A 15,227-nucleotide genomic window follows, 5' to 3' on the forward strand; every position below is an offset into this window, starting at 1 on the left:
GGATATTCATCAATCGCTAGAAATACTTAATCAAGAAGAAAAGTAATTGAGTTTATCAATCTTCTTCATTATGCAATATATATGCACACTTATTTAATTTGTTAATTGTTTTATTGTTTTGGCAGTTGGCTCGTTATTGTAAATTAGAGCCAACTGCCACTATTTAAGGGCAGCAGTCAGTCTGCTCAAGGCTGCTGTGTGTAGAGCCTGACTGCGTGCGTGTGTGCGTGCGTGCGTCTGTGTGTCTGTGTGCATATGTGCATGTGTGCATGTGTGCATGTGTGCATGTGTGCATGTGTGCATGTGGGGGGGGGGGGGCGGGCGTGTGTGTGTGTGTGTGTGTGTGTGTGTGTGTGTGTGTGTGTGTGTGTGTGTGTGTGTACAGCAGTATTGAAAAAGGGAGAGTGTGAAACCTTTTTTTGTTCTGTTTAAAATATAACCTGAAACACAAAAATCTCAGAAACACAGAAGAATGAATCTCAGAAACACAGAAGAATGAATTACTTTGCATACATAAAATATTTATTTTAAAAATGCATGTGTAAAAGGCAAATACAACATATCCATTCCTGAAAGGTTTCTTCACCAGCTTTTGCAATAAGCAGCTGTTTGTTGTTTGGGCCAACAGTTCTAGTGACTGACACACACAGAGTCCAGAATCCTTAATAACATTATGTGGGGAATTCGACAGTTTCAATTGAAAGGTTTCACTGCATAATGATGATAATAGACTTTGTACAGAACAGATAGCTGAACCACTCACTTGACTTGTTATTCTGACCGACAGGAGTGCCTTCATTAACATAGTAATTCAAGCACAATGACGCCAGGTCAGGTTTTCTCTTAACACCACCGCTATAGCAACTCTACACCCACTTTTATTAATTAGAGTTGCTTAGAAATCTGTAATTGTAGAAATCTGCAACCTCAAACAGAATGTAAACTGACTGAAAAATTCAGAATAAATGGATTTGTATTTTTCTTATAATAAAAATGAAGTGGAAAACATTTCTGTTTATCTTATTCCAACACCAGTGCAGGTAAAATTCACTGGAGAAGCCAAGCAGATTTACTGAAACTCTGAACTGATTTAAACTTTGAACAAGCCTCAACCACGAAAAAAAAGCAAAGCAAAATAACATCAGTGTACCAAAAAGGCACTTTATAGTCAAAAGATTAACCAAATATAGTACTATTAACAGCAGATTTAATATGTCAAATAAACAGTTTGTACATAACATTAGAACAAAGAGTATTCTGCAAGAAGTAGTGCAGCATACCGCATTTGCATAATTATAAGTGACTGTAATCTGAACGGGTTATAGAAGGGATGGTAGCAAAGATGTTATTCTCCTAGCCATTATAGAGCAAGAAGCACAAGGACAAGACTCTTCATTTTAAGTAACACTGTATATTGCCTCAAACCTACTGCACAACAAGCATAATTACAATTTAGAAGAAAAGCAAATACAAAACAAAACAAAAAATACACTTGGAAAAGGTTTCTGCCATAGGAAGAATATAAATAGCTCAAGATATATATATTTATATACACAATATATAAGAAAAATCGAATAATGCTTTAAAGTTATTATAAGGCATGTTCCTATTAAATATACACTAAGCAACATTCAATTTTTTTTTAACTGTCTGTTTTGGGAACCATACTTTGCCATGGCTTGGCAGAAAAGCTTTATTTTATAGATTAAATGGCATTTTTTAAAAGAGCATGATCTATAAGTTACTGATCTATCAGCTTACAGCGATGCTTGATGAGAACATCCATATATTCTTAACTCCAATTCTGCTCTTCCCCATTTGTGCGATACCGAGAGTAGTTACTGTAAATATAAACTATGAGAACTTAATACCGATTGCTTGCTCCTTTGTCCCCAGTGTAATCAGGAATGCTAAAGTCCACCTGGACAGCATGTCAGTTTTGGAGCAAATGTCAGTTATTTGTCATTTAGAATTTCTATTAATATATTTAAAAACTAAACAAAACATATTTAAATTTGGTCCTTATATCTTTTACAGTGTTTCTTTATAGGGTGCCACAATTATGCATCACTGATCATCATAACACTTCTGCTTATTAAAATTGTACAAATGTGATCACGTTCAACCATTAAAAAAAATATATATCTAGCACACTGTAAATGCGTTTTGTGACTTTCCAAAGTTACTGTGCTCAGTCTTTCCAGAGTGGACAATGGTTCTCACAATGGTTGGTTGTTCTCCACTGCCGAGTACTCTGTCTCAGATACCTTGGAGGCATCGATGAGTTTGGCCAGGCCAGTTTTGGTGGAGTACTTGAAGATAAAAGCCTTCATGAGGTCATACCTGTAGTTCTTGTTGATGAAGTTGTAGATGATGGGGTTGACGCAGCAGTGAATGAGCGAGAAGCACTGGGTGAAGTGCAAGGCCACGTACAAGAAGTTCTCCAGTTCGCAGCTGAAGGGTAGCACATTGAGGAGGGACAAGGCGTCTATCAGAAGCACGGCGTGATAGGGCAGCCAGCAGACCAAGAAGACCACGATGTAGGTGAAGATGATTTTGCGACTGATCCTCCTTTCTTGGTCACTGGAGGAAGAGATGACCCTGGCCAGGAGGATGTAGAAGATAGCGATGACAGGGAACGGGATGGCAAAGCCCAAGACAATGAAGCTGAGCTGGATTCCGACCATCCACTCCCTGAAACTGTGCCCTGGGTAAGCAGGACGGCAGGAGGTTTCCTCACTGATTGGGTTGGTACCTGTTTTGAGGTAGTAGGTATCGGGGATGGAGGCTGCCAAGGCGAGTAGCCACACGAAGATACAGATGAACCTACGGACCACTTTCTTCTTGAGGCTGTTGGAGTCCCCGAAGAGGACCACAGAGATGTAGCGGTCGACGCTCATGCAGGTGAGGAAGAAGATGCTCCCAAAGAGGTTGACACTGAAGATCAGATGGGTGATCTTGCACATCACCTCGCCGAAGGGCCAGTGGCCATGCTGGATCAGGGAGACCACCCATATGGGGAGGGTGGCCACAACGCAGAGGTCAGCGATGGCCAGATTCAAGATGTACAGGTGCGTCTCATAGCGGTTCCTCTCGGCACGCAGGTTCACCCACACCACCACAGAGTTGGCCACCAGGCCAATAATGAAGATGAAGATGTAGAACAGGGACAGGGTGTACAGGACTGCACTCTTGTTGAAGCTGTGACGGCACACTAGTGTCTCTATGAAGTTGTGGTCCACGCTGTTGCTGAAAGAATTAATCTCGTCCAAGTAATCCACGATCTCAGTTATATCAATGGCACTCATTTTGAGTTATCTTCTAGATCGACTCTAATCTGAAAAGGAAAATAATGAGACATTAAAACATATTCTGCATTTACAGTATGCTCCAATTCGAAGTAGTCAAGCTGCCAATTAACACTAATCTTGGACATGGGCTTACCTAAAATACAATTAGGAAGTCCAAATTTAGTGCTTGTGTTTTATACTTGATTATCACTGTGGCACAGTAAGAAAATACTGCATAAGGTGTAGCTCTCAGACTTTTGCTGGGACAGTTACCTTGACCCTACACTGCAATCTGCACTGAATATTTAACATTGTTTCTTTTTTTTCTTGAGTATCCATTTCCTTGGCAGCACAGTACCGTTGTCTTTTAAATTAGAGAAATAAAAATAACCAATAACCAGGAGATGTCATTGACGGGAATCATCTGAAGCACACTGTCCTAAGCATCTGAGTTCAATCTGCAAAGGAAAACAAACTAAAGGGAGACATTCCTGCAGCTCGCTCACGCCCCAGGGTGTGCTGGACTAGTCTATCAGTTCAGTACCAATGAGCTGACTATTCATCGGCTTGACTTTTTTCTTTGGTAATACAACCCCTTACAAATCTACCATATAGAGCCCTGCTGCAGTGGAGCTATATGAAGGTCATTGATAAAAGAACAACAATTCAACCGATATAACAGCTTCTTAACAAGCTATAGCTGTCTGTTATGAAAAGTCACTGATGAGTCATGTACTGCACATACTGAACTTACATTTGATTTCCAGTCGTTTATTTTGAAGTGTGTATGTAGCCGCTGTTACTGTATCAGTATCCATAGCTTTAAACATCTGATCATAAGATTTATGGTAGTAAAATGAAGATGTAATTATGGCATTGCTATCTTTATCAGATAACAAAACCCATGATTGCTGTGTGCAACTAGGCATAAAATACCCAAACCCATCAGTTATCTTTGTCACAAATGCTTGTTTGAGTTATCTGATAATCCTCTTCAAGAACAGAGGCACCATAATATGTTATATGTTATAACTACTGTTTAAACGTTTGCCTACCATATTACTGAGTTTCTTTTTTATTGCACTCTGTGTACAAGTGCTCAACAGCCGGCATCAGCTGCATGCTCCCCAAGAATACCAAAGTGTAGCTTGATCAATAGGTTATCAAAGGTCGTCTCTATCTGGAAACAGGAGCAGGGATTGACAGAGGTTAAAAGGATCAAATCAAATAAATTGACTCATTATCTTCCTAAGGCTTGGGATGTCTCTAAGCAATAATAACCACAGCTAACATGCAAACAGTATCTCTTATCTTCAGGAAAGCCCTGGGATGTGAGAGGCTTACCTGTATTCTTTTTCAGTTAAATCTTTGTGTTACGGAACTTTTTCCTGCTCTGATGTTCTCTCAATTACATATATTAATCAGCAGGGAACATTGTAGTTTAAACAGTTGTGTGACAACGAGGCACCACAAAGTCTGCTTTCCATAACTAAAAAAGTAACCCGCTGATGAACTAAAGAACAAAACTCCCTGTGAATCTGATTTGTTTACAGTTTTGAGACCTGACTGCCCTTCACCTAATCCCTTCCTCATCCAAAACTTCACCAAGGCACAAAGCCCTCCCTGTCTGGGCAGAATTACTCCCTGACGTCCGCTTTCTCCTGTTTCTCCCTAAACCTTTCTCCTCTGAACCGAGTAAATCTGACATATTTATAACGCCTCACTGTAAAACAAACAAAAGCAACTTGTGATATGTGGGAAATGTGGCAAGGGGGAGAGGGTCTGCAGATTCAGCTATTCTCAGAAAAGCCCAAGCTAGTCTTACCATGCTACTATATCTCTGCTCTACATCCCCTAGTCTCCATTGTCCAGGGCAGATGCAATGTTGATAGTGTGCGGTATGGAACAAGGAGAAGTCAGTCCTTGTAGGAGCCTGGAGTAACAGATTACAAAGCTCTACAGATAAAAAGAAAGCATTTTCTTTCTCATTGAATAAGTGATAACGGTTCGTCCTGTGATCAGACAGGCACCGCAATAGAAGTCTGGACCATTATTGTTGCTGTGAGAACAACTTACTGTTGTGCTATTAAACAAGGCAGACACCGTTGTATTCAATCACAGGTGTGCATTGTGTAAACTGTGATTGACAATAACAAGCCCCCATTAATATCCTTTCTTCAATGCATTCTCACATACCATACCATGATTCCTATGAACCCTCAGCAAAGCAAACAATCTCACACAGCTAGCTAAGTACCAGTACTAATAGGGTGGGCAATATAATTGCTTAGTGCTGCTCCAAAGTATTGCCAGTTAAAATGGTTGTGAGTTGCTATACATATTTTCAGATGCTGATGTTTGTGATTTACAAGCAGTAACACGGATGATCATTTGGTTACATTTCAATAACCTAAAGTACCTAAACACTGAATATACTTTTTTTTATGTCAATATATAATTTAAACTGCTAATGAAATCTCACTTAAAGTATTTAAGCGCATCTCAGATAGTAACCTGACATGTATTACAGCAGCCCCAAAGCACTTTTAAACTATAGATAGGTAAAAAACAAAAGCCCGTTCACAATACAAACAGAGTGGTTTTGATGTAATTTACATAATGCAGCTCAAACATCCTCCTCGGCCAAGCCGCATCATTGGTCCTCTATAGTGTTGTCTTCTAAAGACAACTGTAGGGAACCTCTCTTGTTTGCAGAAAGAGGGGTGGCATATATTGGTCACTTTTGAAAGCCTGTGCTATTTAGATGTATCACTGTTCACAAATTAAAAATAATATGTACAGCCGTAACTTTTTTTATTATTATTATTATTTAAGATGCATTATGCAACAACACACGCGCTGCAGTACTGCAGGTATTTAAAGACATTTGCTAAAGTATTTAACTACGCCGATGTTCCTAGACACTATAATGTCATGACATCATACATGGAATACCGCGGCTCGATAGTTCACTGCCAACCATATAGTAAGGTATTGAGAATAGCACCTGGAAAACATACGGCGCCTGCTTGTGTAAAGAGAATAACTTGTTACCATACACCAAGCGTGGTTAACGTCACAGTGCAGCAATCACCCTAATATATTAAATAATATAGAGTATATTAAAGTATCTTCGCTATGCAAAAATAGCACGCAGTAATGTTCGTGTGTGCGCGTGTGTTCTGTTTAATTGCAGCAAAGCTTAAATATAAATTAACATAATGATACTTTCCATATCATTTACTTGCAACTGTGTCCAAATCATACTCTTTATAAAATGACGCACATTGTGCTTATTAGAATATATAGTTTATTTCCGCGAGTGCAGACTTAGCCTTTCCCTCGTTCTAACACGAGCCTGTTTAAGTACCCGAACCTTTGTTTTGATCACACTGTACTGTAAACTCAATTAAAATGCAGCTTGCACTAAATGGCAGATCTATGGCGGTCAAAAAATACCTTTTTAGTGAGTAAAACGAGACACCCCTCTTGAAGTTAGTGGCATCACCAGACACCAGCTGCGGTGGCGATGGAGTGGCTGCATTTTTAATGACAACTCTAGAAATCACAGTGTCAGGATTCACTGTAGTAAGCACCAGACTCAAACAATTAATATCCAGACACTGCTTTCTCCTTCCTAAGTCTCAGTAGCAATCTTCTCCCTTCCGTCCAGACAAACTAACTAAGATTACTCTCCTACTACATACATATATACAATATATATATATATATATATATTCCTACCTGTTGCCACCTGGTTTAATCCGTCGTCAAAATTCGAAAGCTATTTTTATTATTATTATTTTAATAAAGTTGTGGGCAGACAGAGCAATGGTCTGTATATAAATTATTATTAATGTATATTTCGTTGTCTTTTTTCTCTCTTGCGACGTGCGCTCCGTGCTATGAACACACACTGGGTTTTTCAACCGCATGCACTTGTTAATATACAAGAGAAACGCCTACGAAGGCAGGTCTAAGGAGGCAGTACTGGCTTGCAACAAACATGCCAAAACACACAACATCAAACTACTGAGCGTGCGGAGCAATCTGGTTGCAGGTCACTCCAGAAAACCCACAGTTATTAAAATGCTGACTATTTCACTTTGTTTCGCCGAGTGGAACAAAACTATCTATGTGTTAGCAACATGCCACTGACACTGTAGCGTTTACATGCATTGAGTTTATTGGAGAACGTTTGATTTAACAATCTTAACTAGTGATATTTTAGTTTAAAACTCATGTCCGTATATTATACGTGGTCGCATAAAATTTAAACTAACCACTAACTGCTTATTCCAAAATCTAAAATAAAATGGCATTAAAACACAGATTAATCAAATGACACCACAATCAGAGATTGGCGCACAGAGTAGCAGATTATAATGAGTCTGACACTCGCTCCTGTCCTACTGCATCAGCATTGCATTGTATCAGATTGTATCAGATCGCTTCGGGGCAGTTTTACCCACGGGCACAAGCTCTGTGCTCAAATGTCTAATGGCAAAGGTATTGACGCATAAGGGATACTGTGCAAACTACGCTACTCGTATCTAACTTTTATGTTAGCTACAAAATCAATTTCCTAGGGAAAAAAATTAAGAATTGTATCTGGTTGAAGGTGGTTGTAGTCTATATAAAATGTAGCAATACCACGTGTGCAAATGCATCAGCCGACGTTTACAAAAAACAATTAAAAAATAAAAACACTGGATATTATTCAGCCGTGTTCTATTCAGCAGAGTCAATTCAATTATATTGTCATGGAAACTTTAGTGTATTTAGTGTATCCTAAAAGGTATAGACAATGTCGACCCAGGGGACTTTTTTGACCAGAAAATAGGAGGCACTTTTTTACACAGAGAATTGTGAGGGTCTGGAACCAACTCCCCATTAATGTTGTTGAAGCCGACACCCTGGGATTCTTCAAGAAGCTGCTTGATGAGATTCTGGGATCAATAAGCTACTAACAACCAAACGAGCAAGATGGGCTGAATGGCCTCCTCTCGTTTGTAAACTTGCTTATGTTCTTATGTTCTTATGTTCTTAATTCATATTTGGATTGGAATGAATGAGGAATGTGCTTCTTTGAACTGTAGCCTTTTTTTCAGGGTGTTGGTTCATAGATATCATAGTCTCTCCCTGCAATTTTAGTCGAGTATAGGAAAAATCTCTAAAATAAAATTGGGGGAAATGAAAAGTTCATGCAACTAAAGAGACTGTGAATACAGATTTATGAACTTTTTCAGCACTATGTAACTTTGCAGAGAGATTGCCTGAGTATAACTAATGAAATAGCCTCAGTGTCCTATCCTGAAAAACACATTAACACTGGCATAGATATACATATAAGTATTATATTACCCTAGTTTGTTGGTCTGTAGTTTTGAGTGGAGTTATCTAGAGTGGCCTGCATTTTTGAGTGGAGGCCAGCATTCTTCCCTGTGCCTGTCAAAGGATTGCTAGTGCCACTGTCTGCCACCAGGGGTCTCCCGTATTAACAATGACATGCTTAGGGTTGATGCCTTTAATAGGTCTTAAAATTGCCCTGTTATTTATTTGAAGATACTGTTGTAGGATAGATCCACTGATATTCAGCGTCTCATTTACAGAGAGAGACGGGGGAATTGAAGCCTTGTTTTTGAGAATTAGCTAGCCAGCGGATAATAAGACCCCCATATTGTCCCACAAACACTACCTATTACAGAATCTGGTTTTCTATGAAGGTCTTGCATCCAAGTATTGAGCAGAATCAACATTGCTTAACTTTTTCATCAAGGATGCATGGGTGGAGACTGCTTATGGCCAGGATCAAGACTAAATGCATACATTTATTCTCACTAATAAAGTGTTCATTTAATCCATATACATATCACCACTTTATTGTTTTACATTGCTATTAGGAATGCAAAATTGATGAATTTGATTAAAAAACAAAATAAATGTTTCTGATTATACCCAAATGCAATCCAAAAGGTCTTGGAGTCTAGGATAAAAGATCTGTGACAATACAAGGCAGCGTGACAGAGAAACAGAAAGATGGACGCAGAACACAAGAGCCCACATTTTGAATAAGGACCTTAATAACAGGGGGGTTTGCTTGTGTTCTGTAATAACATTATAACAGATTTGATTGCATACAGGCTGGCCTGGGGGACAGCTGGGAGTGAATTAACACTGGTTTATCATTATGATTTGCACATGTGCTCCATGCTTATTGAAAGGAAATAGATAGTTCAGCATTATACCAGCTGCTGGACTGGCCCTGCAGACGATCAACACTTCTAATGAAGCTGAGAAGACACCTTGACTATAGGCATGTGCTGCAACCCCTCTCCATTGCTTCTACCTGTTTGCCATTTCAAACCAATTCTGTGTGATTAGCCGTCCTTCCAGATATTATTGTCTACAAGACTGTTTTTTAAACTTTCTAGATGCATGTTAAGTAGCTGGGACAGATATAGCTGAGGAATTGTGTTTTTTTCTAAGATTAATCTCTGTGCTCTGAACAGGTCAAATTGATTGCATATCGATATCCATTGCTGTCGCCTTCTTGGTATCCTGCTTGCTGGTGTTGCAATGCAGTGTGTCAGTAGAGGTTCATGTTGTTCACAGCAGGATTCAAGTGTACTACCCTTATGCAAGTTTACTACGGTATTTATACAGTTTTACCATGCTTTTCTCATGGTTATACTATGCATTTAATACATGTTTAATAATATACTTTACCATGCTTCTTTATCGTTTACAATGCTTGCCTATGCTTTACCATGCTTTCACTGCGCTTCATTACTCTTTGATGTGCTTTTACTATGGAAAATATTCATGGGGAAGCTTTGGAACATCTGTATGCACCAAGCTGCTGTTCATTATGATCCAAATATTGTGCTGCTTAAAAAAATTAAAAAGGCTCCCGGAGTTGGCATGATCTAGGAACCCTCTGTTTTTATTTCGTTCTTTTTTTTGCCCATATGGATGCATCCTGTAAGAATAAACACAAACATTTCCCCAGAACCTTTCAAACGACACGCAGGCATTGTCCTAATGATGGTGTTCACCTGCCTCCTTCTCAGCTGTGCTTCTATATTTAACAGTACAGTACAGTAGCTTGCTGATTTTGGACCGGGTCCAATGCTACATTGTTATTGAAGTTTATAAGAGGCTGTGTTGGTAGAATGAGCTGCTGAGAGCACCTGTTATTATACTACCGTGCTTGCCCTTTCTAATGCTTTAGTGGGAAGCCATAGTTACAAGACTGTGCTGTTTGCGTTCTGCCTTAATGAATATACAAGTGCTACTGTACTGGTATTATGGGGCAAATGGGAGCCAAGAGAATGCTGCCTTATAATCGATATAAAGTGACCCTAATAAAGTGGCAGCACTATAATGACTATAATCCCATAACCACGCATTTAACCCCTTAACAGCCTACAATGTTTGGCACATTTGTATGTCCAGAATCAAATTATAACACCTGCATTGACACAATATGTATCATTTTTATATAGACTAATGTTGGAATGGATTAATTCTGGTTGTTTTTAAAGGGACCTTTATGCAATATCAGACCCAGATATTGTCCTGATGTAGGCATATATTTCTTAGAAGAAAAGGTGATTAAGAACTATGCAAACTAATCTGCCATTTTGATTTTAAACTACTTACCTGTTTTAGAGACGTTGTTTGTCAAATGATAAGATTCTTGACAGACTGGGATTTTGCCGATAAAAAACAAAGCTTTCATGGCCCATGAGACCAAACATTTGATTCCTCTTTACCCACAGTTTCCATGATATGCACCCTTTGGGGTTTTGGGCAAAAATGGACTTCCACAGCTCCAGTGGTAGTTAAAGTTGAACGAGCACAGACTCCATCAGCCAGAGACAGAGACCGTCACGGAGCGGCCTTGTGCAATGACAGTACAGTGTTCTCATCTGACACAGGCATGTAAATGCTGTAGTAATGGAAACACAGGCTGCTTTTAAAGTAATTTATTATTAAAACACTCAGTCATCGTGCATTTGTAAAACGAAGCGAAGCAAACAAAAAGAAACAGTGTTTTGCAGATCTGTCTTCTCCGGTGTAGTTATGTAGTTATAAATACACATTGGTGGGAATGCTTGACAAATGTTTAGTATAAAATGCTAGCAAACCCTGGGACCATTTTTGTTTTTCAATACAAGTGAATGACAAAAGCAGCTGTAACAAGCCACCACCTGTCTTATACTCTGTTCCTTTGGTGACTGGTTAATCCAGGTCTAATCTATATCTGTTTGAGAATCCAAATATAGATTGAGTCTTCACGACCATGGGAATCTCCAGCATCCTGACCTAGCAAAATTCTCACCAAATAAAATAATAATACATTATTGTTGTGCAGAGAGAAGAGGTTTCTATTGTCCTTTACATATCAGGAACCTGCTAATGGATTTCACATAAAACACACTTGTTTCTTACAGCTATTGCCAATTATTAATATATTTTTTTATGTTTTAATTGGGAAAGCCCTATCATGCCAAAAGCCTTGAAACGTACACCATCGTTGTGAAACAGGGAGCAGCAGGTGTTGGAACAATAAAACTGCATCTCCTTCACATCTGGGGAAAACAACAGGTCAAAACCATACAGGGGGAGGAAATCCACAAAGCATCCTGCGTCAACACCTGATAACCAGCATTTCCTTCATAAACTTTCCCACATTATAGTGAGGGGTGGCTACAATCACACGCACATCACATTTCACATTGCATCCACTCTCTGTGAAACACTTCCCTTTGGTACAGTGGCTTCTCAGAATCACACCTCAGTTTACTGTTATTTTCTGATAAAAATGTAATTGTATATTCATACAGGTGTTCTAGACATGTAAATATATATATATATATATATATATATATATACTGTACATAGATAGATACAAACAGCAATCATGTGTGTAAACTATGAGCTGTGTGAATTGGGAGAAATAGTTGCAGAAATATTTAACCTTGGGGAAGCATCTGCCTTTTGCTGACATCTGCAGCTCATTATTTCTGTAGATGCTTCTTATAGCGCACCTGTCCTTATCATGATCTGTCGTGATTATGTTCAAAACCCTTTTATACCCGTGAGAATTCACTTTGTAAAATAAAGATCTATAAAGTGAGCCTGCAAACACACAGCATTGTAATGCAAAACTGCAGAATGACTTCTGGTCTCATATCAGAACACTGAACAGGATGGCCTTCACTTTACATGCAATTGCTTTTTATTTCATAAGAAGGGCAGGTCCTAAAGCAATGTAAACAATGTCAAGCAACCTTCAGTGTGGCTCCCCATCAAGACTAAATGTGTATTTTTTACAGTCTAATCAGCGCTTGACAGTCTACACCTCCTTGTTCAGTAACACAAAAAGTTTTCATCTGCAGTAAACTAGAGTTTAGCATTTTGTTGTTGTAATGTCCAAGGGTAATCACTGATTTAGCAATAAGTGTAACATAAAATCTACCAGGCCATATATCATGCTTGCAGAAGAATTAGAAATTATTATTCTATATTGTACATGCTGCTATGGTTAGATAGGTAAGAGAACAAGGAATAATGAACAAGTAATGTGACTGCAGATTGCACCAGGTAACACGTTCAGTGTGTTTTGTGTGAGTAAAATATCAGTTGAATCCACTGTAGATATCCAAAAAACTTGAAAGTCATTAAAGAGTAAAAGAACAGCAAATGGCATGAGTGTGGATTTTAAAAATCCAATTTTACCTGAAAGATTATAAAGAAAACCAGGAAGAGAAAAAGTAATCATTTTTGTAATGGCTAACAAAGTGAAAAATAAGTGAAAACTCATCAAACAGTATTGATGGGAAGGCACTAGCGACAAAAAGGGGGGAAAAAAGAAAAGACGCTTTGTAAAACGAAGCGTAGAAGTGTGCCGCATTGATCTGGTTTCCTTGTGATGATGAAAGGCGCTTGTACCGCTCCAGCACAGACCTGCATGAAACAAAAGGCGCCGTGCAACAGTCATGAAACGGAGCTTAAGATGTCAGGTAGATAACCACACATATGAATGGAAACGAGTTAGCTTATTAACATGAGAGCGTAGCACTACAAACAAAAATGATATTGGACAGAGACACAGTAACTCTGCAGTACTAGAACATAACAACGAGACTACAGTGTCGAAAAGTCCGTATATAATTCAGTTTAGTCAATTTCATGTATATCTATAGGACTTCTTTCGCTCCATTATCAGACGTTATTTATTGTTCTATCCAGTCCAATGTAAACAGAACAAACTCCACGCGACTGCATGAATACTGTATTCAATTCAGATTTTTTACAGTGTCAATATTGTTCAAACAACCTTTGTGTTCTTGTTCTTGTTTTGTACTATTTATATTGAGCGAAATATCTTTTAAGAGCTGACATTTAAATCCAGTCACCGTAGTTGCGCAATCCCATTTTTTTTTTATCTCGACTCCAGATCTTGGAAACTCCGCAGTGCACAGGCGTGGCGTCCGGTTGTTAATGCTGTATCGTGCAGAACAGAGCGAGATTACAAACACTGGAGTATCATTATTCAGTAAAAAAATAAAATAATAATAATGCTATAATGCGAGCACCTTAGAGTTGATGCAAAAATATTTTTATAATCGATTTGTTGGTGTTAAACTCCTTTACATGCGGAGTTGATTGCATAAACATTTTCTATTTCAAAAGTAAAATTTTATTTAGACATGGTTGTAAATTCTGCTGTTCCTTTTTATTTATTTTATTTTGTGTGTCGTCGCAGGGTAAATAAAATCAAAGCAGTTGGTTTTTATAAAAAAAAAAAAACATACATAACGAGGGACGATAACAGTAATCGCATACACTGTAACCATGGGCATTGTGGGAGGCACAGAATGGAATGTATCGTGAAAGAATGAGTGCTGACTGTTTAACAAAATAAAATTCAGTTATTTTCCTGGCTTTAGTTTAACAAGTGTACTCAGCATTGTGTCTGATGTGATCAAGTGGTCTGTGTCCACATGTAAAAATAATAGATTGTACTGCCAAAACACTGACAAGAAAAATAACACCGTGAAGATCTGGAAGATACAGACAAGGAAAAAACAAATTCCATTATTGCAGTGAAGTGTTTTTAGATCATTCTAATGAATGCCATATTAGTACACACTTTAATGTGAAGTGAACTATGCTCCAAATGCAGCTGCCTAAGTAAGATTCCCTCATTTTTCCTAATAGTGAAACCAAGGACCAGACGATTACATGTCTAAAGTTTATTTTGTGTATACATTTAATGGCTGAACTACAAAGATCAATCGATTCATATTTCTGTACAGTTCTCCCATGGCAGACCACTATAAGCTAATGTCTTCTCGTTATCACAGCCAGTCATTGTAAATTTGCTATTGTTGTTTTTACTTGTATAACATTGACCTTGGAAATAATTACCCATAGTTTAAACATAATAACACTTAATTAGTTGCAGGATTTATGAAATGGCTAAATTAGCACTACACTAACCCAGCTCTTACCACACTAACCCAGTACTGCAGTTTGCCAAGGAGACTGTCTGCTCTTATTGTACTACTACTCTTATTAAAATATATTTAAAAAGACACAAGTACATACAAAGGTGGCCAAACATTACATTGGGGTCTTCCTGTGAAAGCATTTGGACATCTTTTAGTTCTCCTGGTAAATAAACTTTAAATAAATGAACCCAAAATACAATGGAGCATAGAATAGCACACATGGTCTATTTTTGTTTGTTTGTTGTTTAGGATCCCCAATTTTGAGTTATGCAGACTATCTTTGCAAGCTAATGCTGGCATTGCAGAAGAAGAAACCACACCAGCTAACAGCACTGAAACCATGTCGCACAGGTAAGAGTGTTATTACCAGTGGCTGGTTTCCTTATTTAGGTAATATAAAAGCAGTCAGAAG

The 15,227-nt window shown here is 38.3% G+C and overlaps 1 protein-coding gene across 3 annotated transcripts; it reads right to left on the reverse strand.

Moving 5' to 3' along the window:
• Positions 1-500: 500 nt before the first annotated feature.
• On the reverse strand, positions 501-7,197 carry LOC117403578 (atypical chemokine receptor 3-like). 3 transcript variants are annotated; one of them, XM_034005798.3, is made up of 3 exons: positions 7,035-7,197; positions 4,346-4,470; positions 501-3,337 (listed from the first exon to the last, which is right to left on the reverse strand). In XM_034005798.3, the coding sequence occupies exon 3, from the start codon at positions 3,306-3,308 to the stop codon at positions 2,220-2,222; it is 1,089 nt and encodes a 362-aa protein (XP_033861689.1). In that variant the 5' UTR covers positions 3,309-3,337; positions 4,346-4,470; positions 7,035-7,197; the 3' UTR covers positions 501-2,219. The 3 variants fall into 3 exon arrangements, with proteins under 3 accessions (XP_033861689.1, XP_033861682.1, XP_033861706.1); XM_034005791.3 differs by lacking the exon at positions 4,346-4,470; XM_034005815.3 differs by lacking the exons at positions 4,346-4,470; positions 7,035-7,197 and adding an exon at positions 6,750-7,003.
• Between the last annotated feature and the right edge of the window lie 8,030 nt (positions 7,198-15,227).

Source organism: Acipenser ruthenus, chromosome 10 (assembly GCF_902713425.1).
Source record: "Acipenser ruthenus chromosome 10, fAciRut3.2 maternal haplotype, whole genome shotgun sequence".
Taxonomy (NCBI): domain Eukaryota; kingdom Metazoa; phylum Chordata; class Actinopteri; order Acipenseriformes; family Acipenseridae; genus Acipenser; species Acipenser ruthenus.